Source organism: Mesocricetus auratus, unplaced genomic scaffold (assembly GCF_017639785.1).
Source record: "Mesocricetus auratus isolate SY011 unplaced genomic scaffold, BCM_Maur_2.0 Super-Scaffold_100007, whole genome shotgun sequence".
NCBI classification, from domain to species: domain Eukaryota; kingdom Metazoa; phylum Chordata; class Mammalia; order Rodentia; family Cricetidae; genus Mesocricetus; species Mesocricetus auratus.
The window spans coordinates 87,636,938-87,661,723 of NW_024429191.1; the positions used below are offsets into that span (position 1 = coordinate 87,636,938).

The 24,786-nt window shown below is 42.8% G+C and overlaps 1 protein-coding gene across 3 annotated transcripts in view; it reads left to right on the forward strand.

The window, feature by feature from the left end:
- Map2k6 (mitogen-activated protein kinase kinase 6) overlaps positions 1–24,786 on the forward strand; it is a 128,491-nt gene that overhangs the window by 89,184 nt on the left and 14,521 nt on the right. For 2 of the 3 annotated variants that reach the window (XM_005069971.4, XM_040750009.1), the window contains exons 3-10: positions 8,362–8,410; positions 8,892–9,005; positions 10,857–10,976; positions 11,229–11,345; positions 12,364–12,415; positions 16,244–16,371; positions 17,617–17,694; positions 19,031–19,170. In XM_005069971.4, coding sequence (XP_005070028.1) covers positions 8,362–8,410; positions 8,892–9,005; positions 10,857–10,976; positions 11,229–11,345; positions 12,364–12,415; positions 16,244–16,371; positions 17,617–17,694; positions 19,031–19,170 — 798 coding nt within the window. Of the gene's footprint in view, positions 1–8,361; positions 8,411–8,891; positions 9,006–9,056; positions 9,166–10,856; positions 10,977–11,228; positions 11,346–12,363; positions 12,416–16,243; positions 16,372–17,616; positions 17,695–19,030; positions 19,171–24,786 lie in introns of those variants that run through there. The other variant, XM_040750010.1, reaches the window with a different exon arrangement.

The window sequence follows — 24,786 nt, forward strand, 5'->3', positions numbered from 1 at the left end:
AGGCTCTAGAGTTGCAGAGAAAGTACAGAGAGTGGAGCTCTGAGTCTTCAGTTCACTAGACCTCCTGGTAAAGGGAGTTTTACCTTAACTGTGACCCATCTGACAGAAAGAGCACCCCCTAGTGTTAGGATGTGTCTATGAAAATGGCCTATTGCCCAGCATGTTGGTCCCTTGATTCGATGTAGCAAAAGAAAGAGACTTTCTTTTTTTTTTTTTTTTTTTTTTTTTTGGTTTTTCGAGACAGGGTTTCTCTGTATTGTTTTGGAGGCTGTCCTGGAACTAGCTCTTGTATACCAGGCTGGCCTCGAACTCACAGAGATCCGCCTGCCTCTGCCTCCCAAGTGCTGGGATTAAAGGCGTGCACCACCAACGCCCAGCTAAGAAAGAGACTTTCTAGGGTAGCCGAGAGACTGAAGTCAGTTGGAATATTCTTTTCATGAAGATCTGTAGGAGGAAATCTTTCCCTATGTACGTAAATATTGGGTTTGTTGGAAGGGGATTTTTGTCTGTATAGTCTGGGGTTCTTCTCTACAACTGTAAATATAATTTAAAAAAAAGTGTGACCAGTATTTTAGAATTCCTCTCTGACTCTTATAGAACTTACAGTCAAATATGAAGTCTCCTCATGGTATTCTGTACAGGACTATATGGGAGACACTTGGAAATAATTGTAGTCATAGAAGATTGCAAAGGAATGTGCAGAAAAGTCTAATGTGCCTTTCCCCAGACTATGCACCTTCATTTAACAACTTATACAACTGTAGAGCATTCGCATAGTCAAGAAATCCACAGTGGAGTGGACCATGTAACTTATTTGATCTCAGTAGCCATACAGTGCTCTGTCTCTCTCTCTGTCTCTGTCTCTGTCTCTGTCTCTGTCTCTGTCTCTCTCTCGTGTGTGTGTGTGTGTGTGTGTGTGTGTGTGTGTGTGTGTACCTGCCTATGGATGTCAGAGGGAGTCAATTCTCTCTTTGTAACACGTGGGTCACAGATATTGAACTCAGGCTCCCAGCTTTGGCAGCAAAGACCTTTCTCCACTGAGTTATCCCTTCTGGCCCCATGATTGGCTTTTTTGAGTTGTTTATGTATTGTAGGCACAAGAACTTTTCCAGTTAACTCATGTGAAAATACTTCTTCTAATGTGTAATTTGTCTTTTTCATTCTTTCTTTCACCAGAGCTTTTTTACAGGGCAGAAAAATTTGATTTTGATGGAGTACTATTTATTAGTTATTCTTCTTACAGATTTGGCTTCTGGCACCACGTTTAAGAACTCTTTTTTCCCTTAGGTCCTGAAGATTTTCAGTGTTCTTGTGTAGAAATTTTAGCTTTATACTGAAGCCCAAGATCCATTTGGAGTTAAGTTTTTGTACAATATGTGATGCACTGATGTTTTTTGTCAACACATTTCCAGTTGTAATTCAATTTTCTGTAAACCGTCTCTTCCCCATTGAATTACCTTTTTCCTTTGTCAAATACTAGTTGGGCATATTCACTTTCAGCCATTTCTGGATTTCCTATTCTGTTCTACTGATTTATGGGTCTGCTTTTACTCCAGGCTTGCACTATCTTGATTGCTACCATGGGGAATGAATGTGGCTTCTCCTACTTTGTTCTTTTTGAAAATTAATTTTATTATTATTGTTTAGACTTTTGTATATGTATGTGCATTTATCCCAAAGTTATGTTGGCCCTTGAAAGAGCCTATTTTCCTGTTAGCTTTAGAATAAACTTGTTCTTGTCTGCAAAGATACTTGCTGATGTTTTATTAAGAATTGAGTTTACAGAGGTTAAGAGAACTGGCTGCTCTTCCAGAGGTCCTGAGTTCAATTTCCAGCAACCACATGGTGGCTCACAACCATCTGTAATGAGATCTGTTGCCCTCTTCTGGTGTGTAGACATACATGCAGGCAAAACACTATACTTAATAAATAAATCTTTTTAAAAATCCATTAAAAAAAGCTAAAGAATTGAGTTTAACTTGGAAGTCAACTGAGGGAGAATAGATATCTCTTTTACATTGGGGCTGCTAGTGCACGCATATAATATATTTCTCTAGGTATTTAGTTTTCCTCCCTTCCCTCCCTCCTTCCTTCTTCCCTCCCTTTCTTTTCTTTTTTGGTTTTATGAGACAGGGTTTCTCTATGTAACAGTTCTGACTATCTTAGAACTCACTCTATAGACCAGACTGGCCTTGAACTCACAGAGATCTGCCTCCCAAATCCTGGGATTACAGGTGTGCACCACCACTGCCCAGCTTCTTTTATGTCTTAATCTGCCTCCTATGAGCTGGGATTAAAGGCATGCACCACCAGGTCCAGCAATTTTATTTATTTCTTTAACAATACTTGTTTTATTGCCTTTTCTTGTTATCAACTTTACTGTTTTCTATCATTATTTTGTACATTTTCCTGAAGCTATAGTCTTTGTTTTTTCTTTTGTTTGCTTGCTTTGTTTTGACATTGCTTTGACTTGCAACCCTGACAGGTCTGGAACTTGCTATGTAGGCCCTGTTGGCTTTGAATTTATGGAGAGCTCACTGCCTCTGCCCCTGTAGTGCTCTGAGCAATGGCGTACACACCACCATGGCCAGCTCTTAAACCTATATTCTTATATTGAGCTGAGTGTGTAATTCAGTGTTAAGGCACTTGCCTAGCATGTGAGGCTTGAGTTTAGATCCCCAGCTATAATAAAAAGCTAAATGTCAACCACTCAGATGCCTTACAATCCTTTCCTTTAAAATTTTATTATTTATTCTTTCCTAGCATTTACCAATTTCTGTACTTCATGAATTTTGAAAGCATTTCTTGGTGTAAATAAATGGGCTGGAACCTCAGCAAGGACAGAAGAAGTTTCTAAGCTGTTGCTTCTTGGAGTAGAGCATTCTTTTACTGTGTGGTTTTGTTCGACTGTGAAAACTCAGGAGCATCATTTTGCTGGACTTTAGCATCTTTGCTCATGCAGTCTTGTGAACGTTGGGGCTTAAATTTACCTCTAAAGATAGAGCTTCTGCTTTCTGTAACTTTCTAGGCACTCTTTTGGTATTCATCAGATATTCTGTCTTCCTTTCTGCTGTGCTGCAGTAGAGCAGTGAGCCTGGGACTGGGTGTCATTCTTTAGGTCAGCTTGTGTGGATTCATCGTGTACTCACTCTTGTCTCACTGAAGCCAGCCTGCCTTTGCCTCAGGCTTCTGAGTTGTCCCCTCCCTTGACTGGTAGTAACTAGTTCAAAATCAACTCTCTGCTAATAATTATCAGTTCATTTAACTTTGACAAGACAACTGGTATGTGTGGTGGGGACTTGCTCTTATTCTCTTGAGAAGTGAAACAGTAGAACCATTTCAAAGGTTAGGTGTTGTGTGCAAAGTCCTTCAGCATGGCTTCATGGCTAAGTTTATATTTGGACTCCAAACTTGTCCAGTTGAGTACCAGTGTTTAGGCAGGATTTCTAGTTGCACCAAATTTTAGTTTCTTCTTCAGAAGATTAGGACTAAATGATGTGATTAATATTAAGATTAGTTTTCCTCATCTGTAGCTCAGCTTTTGGTCTGTTATAATAGTTGCCCAGCGAAAAGTAGTTTCAAGCTGTTTAGTTTTATGACACAGCTTTTCAGCATACATGCTGGCATATAAACCTAGGGATATTAGAGGCTCAGCTATCTTAGCTGTATGTAAGATCAGACCAAACAGCTCTTGGTTAGTAAGCTAGGATCCTTGACCTCTTTAGTGAGAAGTCATTGTGGTATAGCTCTGGGTTCCAATGTCATTTTCTTATTGAATAATCTTAAGTCATTTCATGGCATTTGATGTCAATTATTGCCACTGAAGTGGAGATACAACACCTATGAGTGTCATAACAGTTAAAGAAGCTATTTTATATAAATGATCCAGTAATGCTTGTGACACAGTGGGTGCTTACTAAGATGTGAACAAATAATACATGTAGTAGTAATCAATGAGCTGACCACTTGCATAGCAGGTGGGTGTTTAATAACATAAATGAACAATGCATGTAATAGTAACCAGTGGACCAATTACTTTTATAGCAGGTACGTGTTTAACAAAATAAACAAAGAATACATGTAATAACAACCAATGAGCTGGTTCCTTGCATAGAGGTGTAGATAAATAAATAATTATCAAACTAGGCCATCACTGGTGTTCATGTGAAATACCAGTCTTAGGCAACCTTTGGAATACCTTTGGTCTTCCAGGGAAAAGATTCTGTATAACGTTTGGTTCTTTCCCCAGAGGAATAAATGTCGAATAGTTGACAAGAATATCCACCCACGGTTTTAGGCTCCTGTGGAGTCTCACCCCTTCAGGCAAATTTAGATGTCCAACCCTGAACAGAGGGAGCACAGTATCACTAATCCAGCCCGAGCTGTCGGCCTTGGCCCTATTCTTTGGTTCTTTTGGCAGACCTGATGAACCCGGAGGCCCGAGGCTTGGGTGGATTAGTCATTTTCATCAGAGGCCTGAGTATCAGGAATCCGTTTCTTGACTTGGTTTTATTTACATGGGATTCGCAGCATGGGTGAAACACTTTATTCAGCTTCTTACTACTTCTCTTTCTTCTCAGGTCAAAGTTGAGGATCAGGTGACATGAGTTTTACACTCACTGTAGTTGACAAGTATGTATGTTCATAAAAATCAGCAAACATCTGTTTTCATTTTTCTCATTTGGAAAGTGGCACCACGTCCTATTAGCTTGAGGTTAAATGTGAGGGTACTGCAGAGGCAGGGGCAGCAAACATTTGGGAAGGCTGGAGAGTAAATATTTGGGGCTCCTGTAGGCCATGATGGCATCAGCTGTGTGCCCTTTGTTGGTTATTTTTGTAGAATACTGTAGAATTATTAAACTTCAGAAAGTCTTCCATAGCTGGCTCAGAGGCTGCAGTTTGCCAAGCCATGGTTTTGAACAGAAGGTATTAGATTTGGAAGAGGTCCTATTTAGTGAACTCACTGGTTGGCAAGCAAATTGAGGGAGCCACAAATAATCATTCTTTTTCCTCGGTAGTTTTACCAAGGAAGGGTGTTAAATAGTTGCAAAAGATTTTATTATTAGTCATGCATTTTAAGTTACATTTGTCCTCCTTTCAAAGGGCTATTATAGTTAGTGCAGACAAATTGTGACAAATAAAGAAAGACCAGCTTTGAGTTATAAGAATGAGAAATCAGGGGCTAAAGAGATATAATCCATAACTCATGAGTGCTTACTTCTCTTGCAGAGGACCTGATTCAGTTCCTAGCACACATGCTGTCCGGCTCACAACCACCTGTAATTCCATTTCCACAGGATTTGACACCCTTTTCTAGTGTCCACAGGCACCTATAATCATGTGTACGTACCCACACACAGATACACATACATACTCATAATTAAAAAAACATACAATAAGTCTTTAAAAATGAGAAATTAGTTTTTAGAAACTTGATACTTGATTCTTCTGGAAGGCTTCTCTGAGGAAAAATTGCCTGCTCAGAAATAGTACACATACACCACACACACACACACACACACACACACACACACACACACACACACGAGATACTTTAGATTTGTTCTGTCTCTCCCTCCCAGTCTCATGGTTAAAGTTAGCCTAGAAAAGCTTTCAGTGCTCTGCCAAAATGAAATGATATGTCAAGTGAGGAGAGGCTCGCCGCGGAAGTCTTAGATTGACATTCATATCTGTGTTTGTATTCCTACTTCGTCTTCATTATGTTATGTGTATGTGTGTGTTTGGTTTCAGCAGATGGGATAAAAAGCATAACACAGAAGGGGTGGAGTAAATGTGCCTCCAGCAAGTGTTCTAATGTCCTCTCTGTTCCTCTGTGATAGAATACTCTGATCAGAGCAGCTTTGGAAAGGAAAGGATTAATTTGGCTTATACTTCCAGGTCATGGTCCATTACTGAAGGAAGTCAGGGCAGGAACTGAACCAGGAACTTGGAAACAGAAATCATAGAGGAACGCTGCTCTCTGGCTCACTCTCTGGCTCAGCCATATAGGTTCACTCTTAGCTAGTTTTGTTTTATAACCCAGGTTCGAGTGTCTAGGAATGACACTACCCATGGTGGATTGGGCCCTCCTGCGTCACTAAAAATCATGACAATGCCCCACAGATTGCCGACAGGCTAATCTGGTCTAAGCAATTCCTAAATCAAGGCTTTTCTCCCAGATGACTGTACGCTTGTCAAATTGACAGTTAAATCTAACCAAGATGGCAAGTGATTCTTATCTTTCCTTCCTTTCATCTTCTCTTCTTCCCCTTTCCCTCTATTTCTCTTTATTTGCTCTGCAGGCGGTTCTGGTGTGGATGTGTATCCAGAGAGACTTGAATTGCTGGGCAGTTTGTTCTTTGCAAGGGTAGTAGCAGTGTTCCCTGTCTTCATCTCCTATTTGTTCTGTTTGTTTGATCTTGTTAACCACATGTATCTCAGCATCTCTTACTTTGGGTGCATTGATTTCAAGAAAGCACCTTTCTCGGTTACCGGTTAGTCACACAGCAGAAGCCAAACACCTTTCTCTTCAGCTGATTTCTACCAACCCAGAGCACAGAAAATAAAAGTTAAATGCCCAGGAGGAGACTATGGAAACGCAAAGTCAACAAACCTCTGGGTCCTGAGACAATCCCAGAATAGAATGTTCCCTATGTTCAGAAGAAATGTCACCAGACTTGGCCTGGTAGAACCAAAAGTATGCTGAGATGGGAGTCAGGGGACCTGAGCTCTTTGTGATCCGGAACAACTCATTTTGCCTCCCTAGAGCTTTCATTCATCTAACGAAGCAGGCAGGGGTGACATAACATTTGGAGTTCTTGTGTCTATGAATTTTGTGAGTTAACAGGACCATATTCCACTTAAAAAATTATAGAGACAGATAGTAAAAATAATTCAATAATTTGGCACTCTTGATTGAAAGGGTTTAATGCCTATCACTGTAGCATTATCGTCTGTATCAAGGCTTCTTAAGCTTTTTCCACTCATGAACCATTTTTATTCAACAAATTTTTAAATACAACCTCAGGCACATAGGTATTTAAGAGGAATACATATCAGATATCTACTGGTAATAAATAATGAATAACTTCATTTTAAGATAATTAATTCCTTTGTGTATGTAGAATTTAACCATTCTCAAATGATTAAAGCAAAATTGTATACTAATTGTGCTTGAATATTTTTAACATAATTTAATCAAGGCTGAATATCTGCTACTGTAATATGCAGAGTGGCTTCAATGTTTTTCAGAGTTTTGTGGTATTTTTATCTTAAAACAATCAATACTGAAAATGCCACTTGATATAACCATGTATTACAAAACAGCAGGACTATATTTAGGGCTATTTTAGAAATTTTCAGAAATTTTGTCCTAATCCCAAGTCAAAATACATTTAACAATTGTTTTTGTGAAACTCAAGTCAGCAACTCAAACAGCATTTTTCAAAATTAAACATATTAACACAGTACACACTACTTGAATTCTAAGGAATAATCATGAAACCATTATGTTTCTATAAAATCAGACAGGTTTGTATGTCTAGTGAAAGCACATCAACAATAATATGCAGTAGTCTCAGACTGGATCCAAGGGTTGCTGATGTTTCATGGTATGTGACGGTGTGTGTCATACAAAGTGTGCATGTGGTGTGCTCAGAACTAAGGCTGCGGTGAAGCCACCCCGTGCAGCACAGGCGAGGGCCATGAGAGACATCTCAGTTTCATTATGGGTTTGATTCTGAATTAGCTTTCAGTTACTGTGTGTTCAGAAACCTTATTCTACTGCCAGTTTTCCATAACCACCACAGTTATACAGCACATGGGGGTCACAACCCATAATTTTAAGAGCTTTGCTCTATCGGGTGACAGTGGTGGCGCACACTTTTAATCCCAGCTCGCAGGAGGCAGAGGCAGGCAGATCTCTGTGAGTTTGAGGCCAGCCTAGTCTACAGAGTGAGTTCCAGGACTGGCTCCATAGCCACTGAGAAACCCTGTCTCAAAAAACCAGAAAAAATAAAAATGGAAAGCTTTGCTCTATGCGATACGCATGGCTCCTATGTATTGAATAGTTAAGGTAAGATTTTACCTGGAGTATCTCAGTTAACACTCGTTCCTACACCACTGAGTGTGTGTATTAATATCCCCATGTTAAAGAAGAAGTAGATACTCAAAGAGACGATGTGAGGAAAACCCAAACGCATTTTATTTCAGGCCCCCACACGACGTCCCCTGTTCCTCTGTTTGCCTGACCTATGAGCGTGTCCCAGTTTCCTAAGAGCAAATCCAAAGGCTGCCTTGTTTGGGGAAGACATGGTTGGCCAGCCATTTCATGCTGCTTCTTTTGTCCCTTATCTTTCTTAGGCCACCTCGAGATCTAGACTCCAAGGCTTGCATTTCTATTGGAAATCAGGTGAGACAAGTCATGCTGCAGTGATTGACACTTTGACCTCTGTCGGTGTGATTCCCCAACTGAAGGCTGGCAACCTTGTTTCCTGTGGCAGCCGGTCAGGGGATGGACTGAAGGAGGTTTGGAATTAGGAGGGAGCTGACTCGTGGTGCTTTTGTTATTTTGAATTGTGAACTGCAATCTAGTGATTGTGGTCCCCCCGTGGAAGGCATTTGAGGGGGATACATGGCTCCCTTGGGAGGGGTGTGTGTGTGTGTTTATTAAAGGTACAGTCTGAAAGCGATTGGGTGGAGTGGGCTCTCGTGCTGGGGACAAGCAAGGTGTCCACCATGGGACTCCTTGCTTTGAGCGGCACCTTGACGTGTCAGAAAGACTTGTGTCCCCGCTCTTGTACCAAGGACACCAAAGGATAGACGGTAGCATACTCCCGTCCTGCTTAGTTTTCACTTAACTTTTCTTTTGCGACTGCCTTTCCTCCTTGCAGAACTTTGAGGTGAAGGCAGATGACCTGGAGCCTATAGTGGAGCTGGGACGAGGTGCGTACGGGGTGGTGGAGAAGATGCGACACGTGCCCAGCGGGCAGATCATGGCGGTGAAGGTAGAGTTGACGTTCCGGAAAACGGTTCATGTCTTCAGTGTATGCACGCGCCCGTCTCACCTGTGAGCTGGCTCTTTTCACAGAGGCAAAATGCCCCACAATACGACAAAAAAGAGGGACTCTTTGTAGGAATCAGTATTTCCCTTGAACTATGAGGAAGGTACTCTGCTAGACTGTATCATATCTGCTATTGATTTTCTAAGTCTTCCCTGTCTCTCATTTTTAATGTTTAAAGAATTCGTGTATGTATGTGTGTGTGTCTGTGTGTGTGTGTCTGTGTGTGTGTGTGTGTGTCTGTGTCTGTGTAGGTGCAGGTACCCTTGGAAGCTAGAAGAGGGTGTTATGTCCCCTGGAGCTAAAATTATAGGTAGTTGTGAGCTACCTGATTTGGGTCTGAGATCTGAACTTTGGTATTTTACAAGTACTGTACATGTTCTCTCTAGTCCCTACTACTGTGGAACTAATTTACACTTAAAGAAATTAATAGTACTTTAAAAACCTCATCTAATACCTACCCAAATTAAAATTTCCTTGATTGTCTAGAAGTATTGTTATTGTTTTTATCAAATCAGATGCTAAACAAAGCCTTATTAATTACGTATGGTGATTTAAAAGAACTGCCCTTGAAAATCAAGAAGCAAAAACTGAGAAATACATTGTCTGTATTTGTGGGAAAAGAAGGTTAAAAAGTATTTAGTCAACACTAAATACTCTTGGATGTTGAGCTATGGGCAGTTTGGAATCAGTCAGTGTGTCTTAAGTAGATTCTGAGTCCTCATGAGGAGACTTTAGCGTGTAGAAAGATATATGTCCAAATGGCTGCATTTTCTATTAGAGATGCAAACATCTGTGGCTTTTATTATCCACGTTTGTCCTAGAATGAATTACCTATTGGTACCTGTCTTAGTTAGGGTTTCTATTGCTATGAGGAGACACCATGACCACGGCAACTCTTATAGATGAAAACCTTTAATTGGAGCTGACTTAGAGTTCAGAGGTTTCTTCCATCCATTATCATCATGGTGGGGCATGGTGGTGTGTATACAGACATGGCGCTGGAGAGGTCAATCTGAGTTCTATGTCTTGTGTGACACTGGGTGGTAAATTGAGCATATATGAGACCTCAAAGCACCTCCACAGTGACGCACTTTCTCCAACAAGACCACGCCTATTCCAACAAGGCCATAATGCCACTCCCTTTGGGTGTCATTTTCTTTTAAACCACTATAGTACCTAAGGTTGACTAAAGCTATGGTACTTCAACATTTCCCAAAGGTGGGAATTTTCACCATTTTTCATATTTTTAAAGAGATCTATTTTTCAGTGTATGTATTCATGTGTGCCTGACTGCATGTACGTGCACCGTGTGCGCAGTGCCTACAGAGGCCATATGAGGGCATCAAATCCCTTGGAACTGGAGTTACAGAGAGTTGAAGCTGCCATGTGGGTGCTGGGAACCAAATCTGGCTCTTTTGCAAGAGCAGCAAGTGCTCTTAATTTCTGAGAAGTCTCTCCAGTCCCAGCTGTTTTTCTCTTTCTAAAACCTTGGGATCACAGATAAGCATGAAGTAATGAATGCTATCATCTTTTGCACTGAACTGGCATAAACATTGGTTGCTTTTGCAACTTTGGAGTGCTTTCCCACATACTTGCTCGTGCTCTGAAGTACACCATGTGTTAGTTTCTAAGTAGGGGCTGGTCATAGCTAATTCTTAGAGGTGCTGTGGGCCAGGTTTCTGCTAACAGTGTAAAGTCTGGTTCTGGTGTTAGGTTGGGCTTTGGTGAGTCCCATCCTTTCAGCCGACTCTTCCTCAGAGGAGTAACCTGCATTTCCCATGTGTTCTCATTCAGCGGATCCGGGCCACAGTTAACAGCCAGGAGCAGAAACGGCTACTGATGGATCTGGATGTTTCCATGAGGACGGTGGACTGTCCATTTACTGTCACCTTCTACGGTGCACTCTTCCGGGAGGTAGGTGATCCTTCAGTTCAGTGTTCAAAGAGATCAGCGACTTCAGAGTCTCTGATCTAATCATGGTCTCACTGCTGGTTTGCTCTTTGGAGATAAACTTGTTTGCTTTTAAATGATTTTAAAATCTTGAGGAGAAACAACCCCTTTTGTTTTTCTGAAAAGAAATAGCCCACCAGAAAAAAAAATGTTGGTTGTTTCTTCTTTCTCCCCCCTTCCCTCCGCATTGACAGTCCCCAAATTATTTGTCTCCAGGGAGATGTGTGGATATGCATGGAGCTCATGGATACGTCACTAGATAAATTCTACAAACAAGTTATTGATAAAGGCCAAACAATTCCAGAGGATATCCTAGGGAAGATAGCAGTTTCTGTGAGTATATCATGAACCCCGCCTACACAAGGGCAATGGGAGAAGTCCAGGGTTTGTGTCTTTGCCTCGTAAGCATCATCTAACTGTTAGATCTGTTATCCCAACAGATTCTGTTGGGCACTGAGTATGTCAGTGGGAGGCTAAATCAATGCTTTTCTTCCCAGTCTCTGTGTAGTGCATCCGGCCATTGACCTGGTTTGGTAAACCATGCCAAATGCCTCTATCTTAGTTCTGTTTCTTGGCTGTGATTAAAAAAATAAGTAACCTGACAAAAGCAACCTAAGGGAGAAAGGGTTGATTTAGCTCATAATTCCAGGTTACAGGCCATCATTGCAGAGAAGTCAAGGCATCAAGGACTTGAAGCGGTTAGTCATATTACATCTACAGCCAAGGACAGAGAACAATGAATTAATGCATTCATTTTGTTTTCTGCATTTCTATGCAATCTTCTACCCCAAAATGGTACCATCCAAAATGGGCAGGCTCCTCCCACTTCAGTGAATACAACCAAGACTGTCTTCCACAGACATACCCGCAGGCCAACTTGATCTAGACAGTCTCTCATGAGACTCTCCTCCAAGACGATTCTAGAATGTGTCAAGGTGACAATTAAAACTCACCATCATGGCCTCCAAGCCACGTGTTCACCTTCTGTGATGACCATTCCTATACCTGTACTCAGATATACTTTAGTTCAACTCTCTCTTGTAGAGTTTTTCTAAACACTGAGGTGTAAAAGAAATTAGAAAACAAGGCGACCTTAGTGGCTACCAAGTTTCAGGAGGTGGAGGAAGAGAGATGAAGGAGGAGGCATCTCTGCTGTAAGATACAATCCTTCTTGGTGGGAGGAGTCCAATTAGGTAACTTCCTGTTGTTTCCCTGATTAGGGCTGCTACTACTGTTTGAGAAAATCACTCATTCAGCAACTTGAAGCAGGGAGAGTTAATGAAACTGCAAGCACTGAGCATTCAGCTTCTTTCCTGTGATGGGGTCAATAAATCTCCTGTTTCCCTTGCAGATTGTAAAAGCGTTAGAACATCTACACAGTAAGCTCTCTGTTATCCATCGAGGTAAGCATGTGTCGAGCTGTCTTGGCAGCTCCTTGGACTAAGTTCACCTCTATTGCCTGGTGTCTGCTTTCGTCCCTGACTCTTCCCTGTGTGTAGGGGTGGGGTTGAGTTGGGGGGAAAAACTAAAGAGCTTTCCTTTGGACTCGTATAACAAATGTAAGTAGTTGTTTTTATCTTCTATTACTGTGACAAAACACTTGACACAATCAGTCAATGGAGAAGAAAGGTTTATTTTGAATCACAGATGGCAGGTTTCAGTCTATAGTTAACTGACCTTGTTGCTCTTTGGCCAGTGGTGAGGCAGCAGTACAAGATGGTGGGACCATGTTTTAGAGGAAACTGGTTCACTTTATGGCCAGGGACAAAAGGGAGACAATGAAACCAGAATCCCAGAATCCTCTTCAAAGGCAGTTCCCAGTGACCTAACACGCCCCACCTATTAAGGATTTCAGCATGCCCCACACAGCTAAATTAAGGACTAAGCGTGTAGCACATTGACTTTTGGAAGACATTTAAGATTCAGGCTGTATGGCCCGTCTGTGGTGGCACACGACTTTTATCCCAGCACTCAGGAGGCAGGAGGCAGAGGCAGGCAGATTTCTGTGAGTTTGAGACCAGCCTGGTTTACAAGAGCGAGTTTTAGGTCAGCCTCCAAAGCCACAGAGAAACCCTGTCTCAAAATATGAGAAAAAAAAAAAGATTCAGGCTGTAGGCCTTGGCCATTCTTTTGGCTGAGAATACAAAAACAAGTGAATTTTGTACTATACCTAAATTGAATAGAAATTCACCAAGGAGAGCTATGGATGCATTATTGAAAAGTTGAATGAACCCAAGGAAAAAAATCCCAGCTTGTATTGGGCATCCTGTAGCAGGAGGTGTTACAGAGCATAGTCACAGGACGAATCAAAACTGTATCTTCACAAGATCCCCAGATGTGTCTGCACAGGTGTAGTGTGGAAATCTCCAGAACAAAGCAGAGCCTTTCCAGGCTGCCGGAAGTGGGAAAAAATGACTTTCTCTCTCTCTCTCCTTTGTTTTTGCCTTCTCTTTATCAGCCTCCCTGCTATCTTTTATTTTCATGCATGCATGCATGAGTATGTGTGCATGTGTGTGTGCATGTATGTGTGCATGTGAGTGTGTATGGGTACATGTGTGCGTGTGCATATGTGTGTGTGTGTGTGTGTGTGTGTGTGTGTGTGTGTGTGTGTGTAGAAAGAAGCCTTTTCCTTGCCAGCCACTTTGGATTTTCCCCTGCCAGTCACCTGGGCTCTGCCGCGTTGGTAGTGCCCAAATAACACACAAGACACTGTATTAATTATGAAGCTGTTGGCCTTGCTTGTTTCTTACCGGCTATCTCTGACTTAAGTATTTACCCCATAACTGCCAATCTAAGTATTTCTCTTACTGGAGAAAAGTTTCCGGGCTTCTTAACCCTATGTTGGTTACATCTTGACTCCCTGTGTTTCTCCTACCAAGAATCCTCCTGGACTGCTAGTCCCACCTATCTTGCTTCCCTATTGGCCAACAGTGCTTTATTGACATATAACAGGAGTTCCCCATCATGTGTGTGTGTATCTTAGCCACAAACATGTGTGGGCATGCTCACCCATGCATGAATGTAGAGGGCAGAGAAGGATGTCAGGTTCTTTCTTTCTCTGTCACTCTCTGACTTATTTCTTTGAGGCAGGGTCTCTCACTGAAGTAGCTAGCCAACCCCCATGATCCTCCTGTCTCTTCACAGAACTGGGTCACTGGTGTGCATGACCATGCCCAGCTTTTAAAGTGGGTTCTAGGAATTTGAACTCAGGTCCCTCATGCTTGCACAGTGTGTATGTTTAGGTGTTGAGTCATCTCTGCAGCTGGGTCTGTTATTTCTTCATCTATCCACTCATCTAATCTATTCACCCATCTTTTTCTATCCATTTGTCTCATAATTCTTTTACATTTTGTTTTTATCTAGGTATATATGTGTGCTTGTGTGTGTGTGTGTGTGTGTGCCACATTAGTACATTGCCCACAGAGGTCAGAAGAGGGCATCGGATCCCTTGAAGCTGGAGTTATAGACTGTTGTAAACTGCCTGTTGTGGGTTTAAAAAAATTTAGGGAGATAGAGAGATGGCTCAGTGGTTAAGAATACTGCCTGTTCTTGCAGAGGACCCAGGTTCAATTCTCAGCACCCACATGGTGTCTCACAACCTTCTGTAACTCCAGTCCCAGGGAATCCAACACCCTCCTGAGCCTTCTGAGGGCACAGCACTTACACACACACACAGAGATATAGTTAAAAATAAATAAATTAAAACATTCCATATAGGGATTCTCAATAAAGAGATAAGTAGAAAAACTTCAATAAAACATCTTGGAAACAGGAAAGTACCATATATGGAGGTGGCATTAGAAAAACAAGGAACTGATTATTGTTGGAAGGTTCTACTCAGGAGCACCTTGCATTTTGTAGATTAAGTGTGTTTTTGAGGAAGTTAGTAGAGGTGTTATGGGTACTAAGGACCATGCTTGGGGTAGTTCTTAACCTCTGACGGTACATGATATAAAATGTCCTGCATAGTATACCTGCTATCGCTAGCATTAATTGGAAGCAGTAAAGCCAAAAAAATAGGAGAGTGGGATGTAAGAAGGCAGTGGGACTAGAGATGGGAACAAGCATTCAGACTGTCTGTAGCTGTGGAAGTTATTTGCACTTTTTTCTTTAAAACATTGAAATATGCAATCCTTTGTTAGTGCATATACAAATCTATGGAAGTGATAAAATGATATTTGGTATGCCATCTAGTTTAAGAGAAAAATGATGATGAAATGGCTTAAAATTATTTATTTATTTATTTATTTATTTATTTATTTATTTATTATGAGGGCATGTCAATGGTTATACCTTCCTAACCTGAATGGTTCGCTTATCACCCCTTCTTCAGTGACCTGCCCATGTCTGGGCACACCTGAGTTTATAATATTTTGCACTGTGGCGGCCTCCGATAAGTCTCTTACAGAGGTTTCAGTCAAAACGGGTTTACTGCGACCACACTTGTCTCACAGAGTTGCTCTCTTCCTTACTGTTCTCCAACCTCTGACTCTCACACTAGGTATTCAATAGAGCACTTTATTTTCCATGTGTATGTGTGTTTACTGTGTGTGTGTGTGTTTGTGTAAGTGTGGGTGACTGCTTTCATGCCACAGCTCACTTAGAGAGGCCAGAGGGCGACCTCAGGTGCTGGTCCTTGTCTTCCATCTCGTTTGAGACAGTATCTTGTTCACTTTTGTGTACGCCAGGCTAGCTAGACCACACTTCTGGGCAGTCTCCTGTCTGTGTGTTCCCTCTCCCCACAAGGATGCTCGGGATTACACACACGCACACACACACACACACACACACACACACACACACACACACACACACTATGCACCAGGCTTTTTACATGTGTGCTGAGTATTGAAACTCAGGTCACCATGCCCTGATACATAAGTTTGCATGGGACATTTGGTTTGGTAGTCATTTTATCGTTTTTTTTGTTTTGTTTTGTTTTGCTTGTTTGTTTTTTTAAATTTCTTAACTACATGTATGGAGGCAATGAAATGGTAAGATATTCAGAGGACTCAGATTTTCCCATTTGGTCTTTCATAACCTTGAAAGACACAGACAAAAATGTGAAGAATTAAGAACCAAGTGGAAAGGAACAAGCTGTATATAGTTGTGAGTCAGGATTGTTGGTGACATTTGTGCTAGGCAGCTTGGCAAACACTGACATGCCAGACAAGTGGAGAGTCTAGAGTCCTCTAGTGGTGGAGAAGTGAATTTGTCACTCTTTCTTTCAGATGTGAAGCCTTCTAACGTGCTCATTAATACTCTGGGCCAAGTGAAGATGTGTGATTTTGGAATCAGCGGCTACCTGGTGGACTCTGTTGCTAAAACTATTGATGCGGGATGCAAACCGTACATGGCTGTAAGTACAGCACCCAGAAGGGTTGAGTGTGTGTGTGTGCATGTGTGTGTGCATGTGCGTGTGCATGTGCGTGTGTGCGTGTACTTGTGCTTGCTGAGAAATGCACCTGTTTGCAAATCCAGGCCAGAAAATAAGAAATGGATGGCTTTGATAGAAGATTAAAATAAACCTCAGATTCAAGAAATATTCTGCACTGTGTCATCTTCTTAAAGGTCTTATGTCAGAAATCATTTGTCATTTGCTCCATATATTGTCTCCGTCATTTGAAGTTGCTATAGCAAAATACCACAAACTGGATACCTTACAGACCACAGGTGGTTTTTTGTGAGTTTTCACTCTGGGAAGTCCAAGATGAAGATACTGGAAGGTTCAGGCTGTGGTGAGAGCCTGCCTCTCTGGCTCATTGTATCACCTTGTAGGTCTTCATATGATGGAAGGAACAGGGGAATCTGTCTAAGACTTCTTTTATGAGGGTATTAACCTTATCCTCAGGCAATCCACCCCAAATTCACAATCATTTTATAAAGACACAACTTCCTATAATGGTCACAGAAGGGATAAGGTTTAATATGTGCATTTTGGCATGACACAAGCATGTAAATCATAGCATATATATTACCTTTCAAAATTAAGTCCAAGGGGTATGTTACTTGAAAATACATACAAGCAAAACACACTGCCCTACAGTTTTATACACTAACTTGTGCACGAGTATTAGCTTGATTGCTAAGGATGGAAGACTATGGATAACTTAAATTACCCACACTGGCAGCTGTGGTCCTCACAGAACACCTTAGGGCATGCGCCTATTCACTGCCCACTAGCAAGACCTGGCGGTCCTTTCAGTTGGAGGAACACGTTCATTTTGGAAATGGGCTCGTGTTTGGGTGTGAAAGCTGCTTGTCCATGTTTGAGTGAAAGTCCCCAGGGTCTCTTGACTCAGACGGTAACTGGGGACTCCTGCAGGTTCTGTTTAGTTAGTTTTGAGCTGCTGAATTTGAACATGTACCCTTGTTCTTAAGGCAGTTCAAATTTGTTATGACAGATCTGGATTTGTTGCCGACCAATACACAGAAGGGGATCCCTGTGAAGACATTTCATAGCCCACAATCAGCCAGTCTTTTGGCACATTAACAGTCAAATAAGTCACTTGGCAGCGGGTGCTGTCTCCACCCGAGTCCTTATGGAGCTATGCCTGGCACCACAATTGTCTTTCCGTGTCTTAGCTGTCTGTCTCCTTTCCAGCCTGAACGAATAAACCCGGAGCTCAACCAGAAGGGGTACAGTGTGAAGTCTGACATTTGGAGTCTGGGCATCACTATGGTAACCTATGATCATCATTATGGGCTATGATGTTTTGAGCATGAGACTGAATGGGGTGGTTTTTGGGGACCCAGAAGCAAGTGTCCTTGACACCACACTTGGGCACCCTTTCCTGTCTGAGACAGCAAGGTCGTTTTCCCAGGCAGATTGTTTGTGATGAAGTACAGGGGAAACCTTTGAGTGAGATCTGATAGTCCAACTTTTTCTGTCTTTTACTAGTCATACGACCTTCAATAACTCATGTATTGTCACGGGCTATTTTTCTGATAGACATGGGGTTAATAGATTCCTTACAGTTTAAATTAAATGACTATAACCAAGACAAGAAACTTCAGTTGCACAAAGAATGCCAATGTGTGTGGGCCTTGATAGACCAAGTGTACTAAGCTATGTATTTTATTTTAATTATTTTGACACCAGCTCTCATGTAGCCCAGACTGGCTTCAAAAATCTATACGTAGCCCGGGATGACCTTGAACTTCTGATCCTCCTCACTCTCAAAGTGCTGGGATTACAGGCATGCACTGCCATGCTTAGTTTGATACCATGCTGGGGACTGAACTCTTGGATTCATGATGCTGTGCAAGCACTCAGCCAATGGGGTGACATCCCTAGCTCGACACTGGACATTTTCATGGTGGAAGTCTTGGATGTTGAAATCAGATCTGTCCTAAGAACACAATAACAGATAGTGTACTTTCCCAAGCGTTGGTCCTATGGCCACACGGTCAGGGCTTTATCTGTTAACCTCTGTGTACATTTTCAGTGTGTCTCTGAGGTCTGGAATTATCCACTGTGGTCCTGGCTCCTGCCCAGGACCAGCAGCTGATTATATCCAGTGAGTTATTCCACGTCCCTGCCCAGAAAACATGTGATTCTGCAACATCAGAGTGGCCTTTACGCAAGTCCAAAAAAAGATCAGTCATTTGGTCCTGGGTAACTTTTTTTTTTTTTTTTAATTTTCCATTTCACTGAGAGATCTGTAGGTGGCAGCAGAGGCACAGTGCTGCCAAAGTCTTAATCATTCCTTTCTGGGCAGATATTTGAAAAAAAAAAAAACCGGTTGCTTCCTGTCTTGAACGTTAATGCTCAAGGCTGATAAGTTTTTATTAAATAGCATTCTGGGTGTTATCAAGAGACTGGTTTACTTAGGTAGGTCTAAATAGCTGTCGCTGGTAAGATAATATTAAATAAATAGCACTAAGATTTTGTGCTATTAGTTTATTTTTCTTCCCTAATTATCATTGAGCTCCACCTTTAGTCCTCCCAAAAAGAAACACAGCTGCTTCCTAAGAGCCCACTTAAATGGTTGCCTCCCCCGTTTCCCTCCTTTTAGATTGAGCTGGCCATCCTTCGGTTTCCCTACGATTCTTGGGGAACTCCCTTCCAGCAGCTAAAACAAGTCGTAGAAGAGCCATCCCCGCAGCTCCCGGCAGACAAGTTCTCCGCAGAGTTTGTTGACTTTACCTCACAGTGGTAAGAGGACCCTACATCCCACAAGCCTGGGGTAAAGAAGACAAATCGTTCTCATGACTCTCCTGCATGGGGTCTGGTCCATCGCATACCCTCATTTCAGAGGCATCCATGGACTGTGCCCTCCATGCTGCAGAATGAGTCCTTGTCCCTATTCCCAATTCCAGGTCTAGTAGGGAACTCGGCTAAGTCAATATTTATTTGAAAGCATTACGATTGGATTGACAACTCCAGGGATGGAGATATGCATAGGATATATGGAGGATATAAATTAAGATGGCTGTGTGTGTGTGTGTGTGTGTGTGTGTGTGTGTGTGTGTGTGTGTGTGTGATATAAATCCTGAGTGGAGGCCAGGAGAGGCATTTCTCCAACTAAGGTGAGTGAGGAAGGAAAGGCATTTCCATTAGAAGGATTGTACTGCATTTGTGTCACCAAAGCAGGAAACATGTCTCCAGGACCCTGTGATGGCCCATTAACTTAAGTTGTCGCCTTCACACAACCTAGAGTCTCAGTGAGGGATTGTTTAGAACAGATGGGAAATCTGTGAGGGGATTGCTTTGATTATGTTAATCCGTGTGGGAAGAACCTAAAAGTGAAGGGTATCATTCCGTGGGTTTGGGTCCTGGACTATCCAAGGGAGAAAGGGGGCTAGCTATGTACTAGAAGCATGCATACATTCATTTCTCTTTGCTCTTAATTGGGGCTGTGATGTGACAAGCTGTTTGAAGTTTCCCACTGCCTTGACTTCCTGCTATGCCTGGCTATCACCTGGAATTGTGAGCTAAAACGGACCTTTCCTCTCTTGTTTTCTGTGTGTGTGGGGGAGCGTGTATTTTATTCCAGCAGCAAAAGTGAAACCAGGATAGAACTGTAAGCAATTCAGACAAAGGTGGCAAGGCCTGATGGAAGGCTAGGGGTGGGGAGTTGATGCAAAGATTCGTTTGTGCTGGGGCATTCAAGAATGGTTCTTGGATGTCTGTAAATCCTGCAGAGCTTGGCCTTCTGTAGAACCCGTGTTGACTGTGGATGAGTTTGCCCATGCAGGTATAATAGATAGGATTGGGGGGTTTTGGAGGCAAATCCAAAGAAAGCTGGAACACCAAGAGAGAAGGGAGTTATTAGTATAGTCAAGGAGAGTAAAAAAGGACATAGCATTTTCCAGGTGCTCTCGTGAAGTCTGTCTACGTGGCCACGATGGTAACATAGCAGGATAGTAGCGGCAGCTGCAGATGCTGCTGGGAGGAAAATGCCAAGGGGACAAAGTGCAACCGAGACAGGCGTTGGTGGTGCATGCCTTTAATCCCAGCGCTCGGGAGGCAGAGGCAGGCGGATCTCTGTGAGTTCGAGGACAGCCTGGTCTACAGAGCGAGTTCCAGCACAGCCTCCAAAACAATACAGAGAAACCTTGTCTCGAAAAAACAAAAACAAAAACAAAGTGGAACCGAACCAAGTTAGTGTATATGTTTGTTCTGTGAAAGCAGATGGGAACTAGGAGGGAGCGGGTGGGTCAGAGCTGGCTGTGGTCCCAACCGTGTTTCTTAGAGTTGCCACTGTGAAATGACCTAGACCTGGGAAGGCTCCCTGAGGTACAGAGGATGCTGAAGCTATACTCCCTTGGCCTTCTTGCTTCTTCTGGAAGTGCTGTTTCAAATGCAGCTTTTACTGGACAACGTGATGAGACAGGGCAACTCTTGTAGCTTACGGCCCTTTGGGCTATTGCGTGGTGCTCACCCCCTTCTTGCTCCTTCTGGTGCTTTCCCCTAGTGTTTTACAAGGCTACCATGGTGGTTTATTCTGAGTTTTCATTTTGGCTGAAAGACCAAAGAGAGCTGGGCTACTGGACTCTAGGGCAATGTTGTTGGCTGTCTTTAATTACCCACCCCTTCCCCGGTCTTCTGAAGTGTGTCCTGTTTTCCTTGAGTGATTGTGTGGGTGAGGTGATGTATCTGCCAGGTTGAAATTGGGTCATGGTTTTGCCTTTTAGATTAAAAAACTTGACAGTTTTTGTTTTTATTTTGTTTCACCTCCCCCCCCATCCTCAAGTGTTTAAAGGTCACAGGAAAAGCCATGAGTCATGTTGCATAGTTGACTCCAAGACTTGTCAGGAGAGTGCTCCCAGGAGTGAATCCTGTGTAAGGATGTGTCTTCACGCTTCCCTTTCTATTGCTCTTCTCCTACCTGGACCCCTTCTCCAAGGCTTCTGGGTATCTCATGAAGCTTTGGGAAGAACAAGGCAGGTGTGAAGGCTTCTAGAATGCTGAGCCTCCCGTGGGGATCCATGGTTTAATGTAGCTCTCTGCCCTCCCTTTTCATTCACTGGTCAGTCTCTGGTAAAGTTTTCCAAAGTTCTGGCCCCTGAGCTCCGCACTCAGCATCAGTATTTTTCAAGTGTTTGCAACCTTAGCATGTGTCTTAGTTAGGACTTCTATTGCTGTGAAGAGATGTCATGACCATGGCAGCTCCTATAAAGGTAAATATTTACTTGGGGCTGGCTTATAGTACCGAGGTCTAGTCCGTTATCACCACGGTGGGAGGCATGATGGCACACGGTGCTGGAGGAGTTCCACATCTGGATCTGAAGGCAGCACGAAGAAAATGCCATACTGGGGCTGAGACCTCAAAGCCCACCCCCTAGCGACACACCTCCTCAACAAGGCCACACCTACTCTAACCAGTCCACACCTCCCTATACAGGGTGGGGAGCATTTTTTTTAATTTTTATTTTTAAATTTAAATTAGAAACAAGGTTGCTTCACATGTCAATTCCAGGTACCTCTTCTCCTGTGCCCTCCCACCAACCCCTCCAATATCCCCTCATTTCTCCAGGGAGGGTGAGGCCCTCCATGGGGGTGTCCATAGTCTGTCATTTCATCCAGGGCAGGGCCTAGACCCTCCCCGAAGAGTTCAGGGTGAGAGTGCATCTCTCATTGTTGGGTGAGTGCCCAAAGTCCATTTGTATACCAGGGATAAATACTGATCTACTACCCAAGGCTCAATAGATTACCTAGGCCTCCTCACTGACACCCACATTCAGGGGGTCTTGATCAGTCCCATGTTGGATTCCTAGGCATCAGTCTGGGATTTAATAGCTAACCCTTGTCAGGTCAGCTGTTTCTGGGGGTGGGGAGCATTTTTATTCAAACCACCAGAGCATACATCTGATGCAATCTCTGAGCATGTGGCTCACCCGGGATTGGATGTCAGTTCTGTGAGCATGCCTTCGGTTGCCCAGCATTCCTGAATGCTTCTCGTGTTCAACTGGTAACATCATTGAGTTACTTTTCTGTATCAAAATGTTTTTCCCCTCTTACTTAGTGTTAATTCTGCCCCCATCCAAAGAAACAAACATTTTATTTGTTTTTACAAACATTTATAAAAATGATGTTAGGGCTGAGGTGATTAGAGCAATTATCTAGCATGTATGAGGCTCTAGGTTCTATCCCCAGTGTACAAAAAAACAAAACCAAAACAAAACAAAAAGTCAGCCCTTAGCCGGGCGTTGGTGGTGCACATCTTTAATGCCAGCACTCGAGAGGCAGAGGCAGGCAGGTCTCTGTGAGTTCGAGGCCAGCCTGGTCTACAGAGTGAGTTCCAGGACAGCCTCCAAAACAATACAGAGAAATCCTGTCTCGAAAAACAAAGCAAAATAGAAAAAATAGTCAGCCCCAAAACTTGAGAGATGAATGGGTGCTAATTTTAATGTTTGTGGGTAGAGAGTCCGGGTGCTGGTATTATTGCTCTTTCTATAGTGACCATGCTTTTTCCTACCTTCCCCTGACACTCAGAGTCCTCATGGCTGCTCCTCTGAGAACTCCTTTTCTTTCTCTTTTCCTCTGAAATTTAGCCCCAGATACCATAGTTTATTCATCTAAATATTTTGGGCTATTGACCTGTTGTGGCTTTCCTGTTTCTGTTGAAAGTCTAGCAACCCTGTTAAGGCTCTGTTATTTTATTTGCCTAACAACACACAAGTTTGTCTTACTTATGGAGTTCATTTATAATAGTAGCAATAGTGACAAAACTCATATCTTATCAGTCTAGAAGTTACCAAAGGACAGATCTTTTTAGAAACTAAAAAAAATTCCTTTCTCTCCCTCCCTCCCTCCCTCCCTTCCTCCCTCCCTCCCTCCCTCCCTCCCTCCCTCCCTCCCTCCCTCCCTCCCTCCCTCCCTCCCTCCCTTCCTCCCTCCCTTTTGTGGGTATGCATGTGTGCCTGAATGTATATTTGTATACCATGTATGTGCAGGAGCCCACAGAGGCCAGAAGAGAGTATAAGGTTCTCTAGAATTAGATCTATTGGCTGTTGTGAGCTACCATGTGGGTCCTGGGAACTGAGCCTGGGTCCTCTGGGAGAGCAGTCGGAGCATTTGACCATTAAGCCATCTCTCCAGCCTCACAGATATCTTCAAAGTTTTCAGTATTGTAGTTGCCTTGGAATCAAGTCCTCAGGAATCAACTGCATGTTGGTTCTCTTCTGTCATCATGGGGATTGGGTAACACCAGAAGACAGCCAGTCTGACTGTTAGGAGCATCCTTATGAGTCCTCGGTTGGGCTTTAGGACAATGGTACAAGCCACAGTTCCCAGGTCAGTAATGCTTTTGCCCACTATAAACCACCAATGTGTTCACTGTGATATCCCCCTAAGAATGAACATAAAATTCGTTGAAAATTGCAGTGACCCCTCCCCATTTTTATAGCTATTATGAGTGACTTGATAGACCTTTATAGACAAAAATCTTACTTTTCATTTATATTAATGTATGAGCCTATCCCGTGCCCAGGAACAGTATCATTTCATTTGCTTTACTGTTGAGAGTTTAGAGCTGAGCGGGAATGGAGTGGGAAGAACCCTGATAAAGTGGTTATCCCTGGAGAAAGCCTACTTTTTCACCCAACTCTTATCAATTCTGTTTCCTAGCCACACATCTGTGTTACTGACACATTTTCATAAGAAGACCTTATCTTTTCCAGTGCTACCACTAAACTTAGCCATCACAGCCAGGTTGTTGTCTTCAAGACCTTTCCCAGTGACCCTAGATCTCGGTGGTAAGCAGAGAGAGGGGACATCAGATTTCAGAAGTGATACGGGCTAGAAATGGTGTAGTCAGGTTCATTTTCTCTGGCAGTTAAATAATTAAAAGGCAGTAAAAAATCTCAAGCCCAACAGGGACAAGCAGAGAAACCCCATGCCATGCACACAGAATCAGCAATTACGGTGAGCACACACATGCAACACACACACATGCAACAAACACAGAGAGAAAAAGATCCTCGACAAAGCAGAGGGGGCACTTGGGAAAGCCAAGCTAGCTAGTCTCTTCTGGAGGCTGGGGGTTTTGAATCCCCTGAAGAAGTTCCTTCTATTTCAGGGTCAGTTAGTTGGAAGACAGGCAGACTGGTTGACTGGCCCACAACTATTGTGTGACTGTGTCCTGATCTGGTCTTCAACTTGTTGAGTCAATCCGTCAGCAGGTAGCCTGCTGGTGGGAGACAAAAGCTGCCAGGCTTTGGAAAGTCAGAAGATTGAGGAAGAAAGGGCCATCTTGGAAATGTACCCTCTCCCTTCCTGTCTGCCTATCAGAGAGTCTGTCTGACTGCTAGTTTCTCAGTAGCAAAT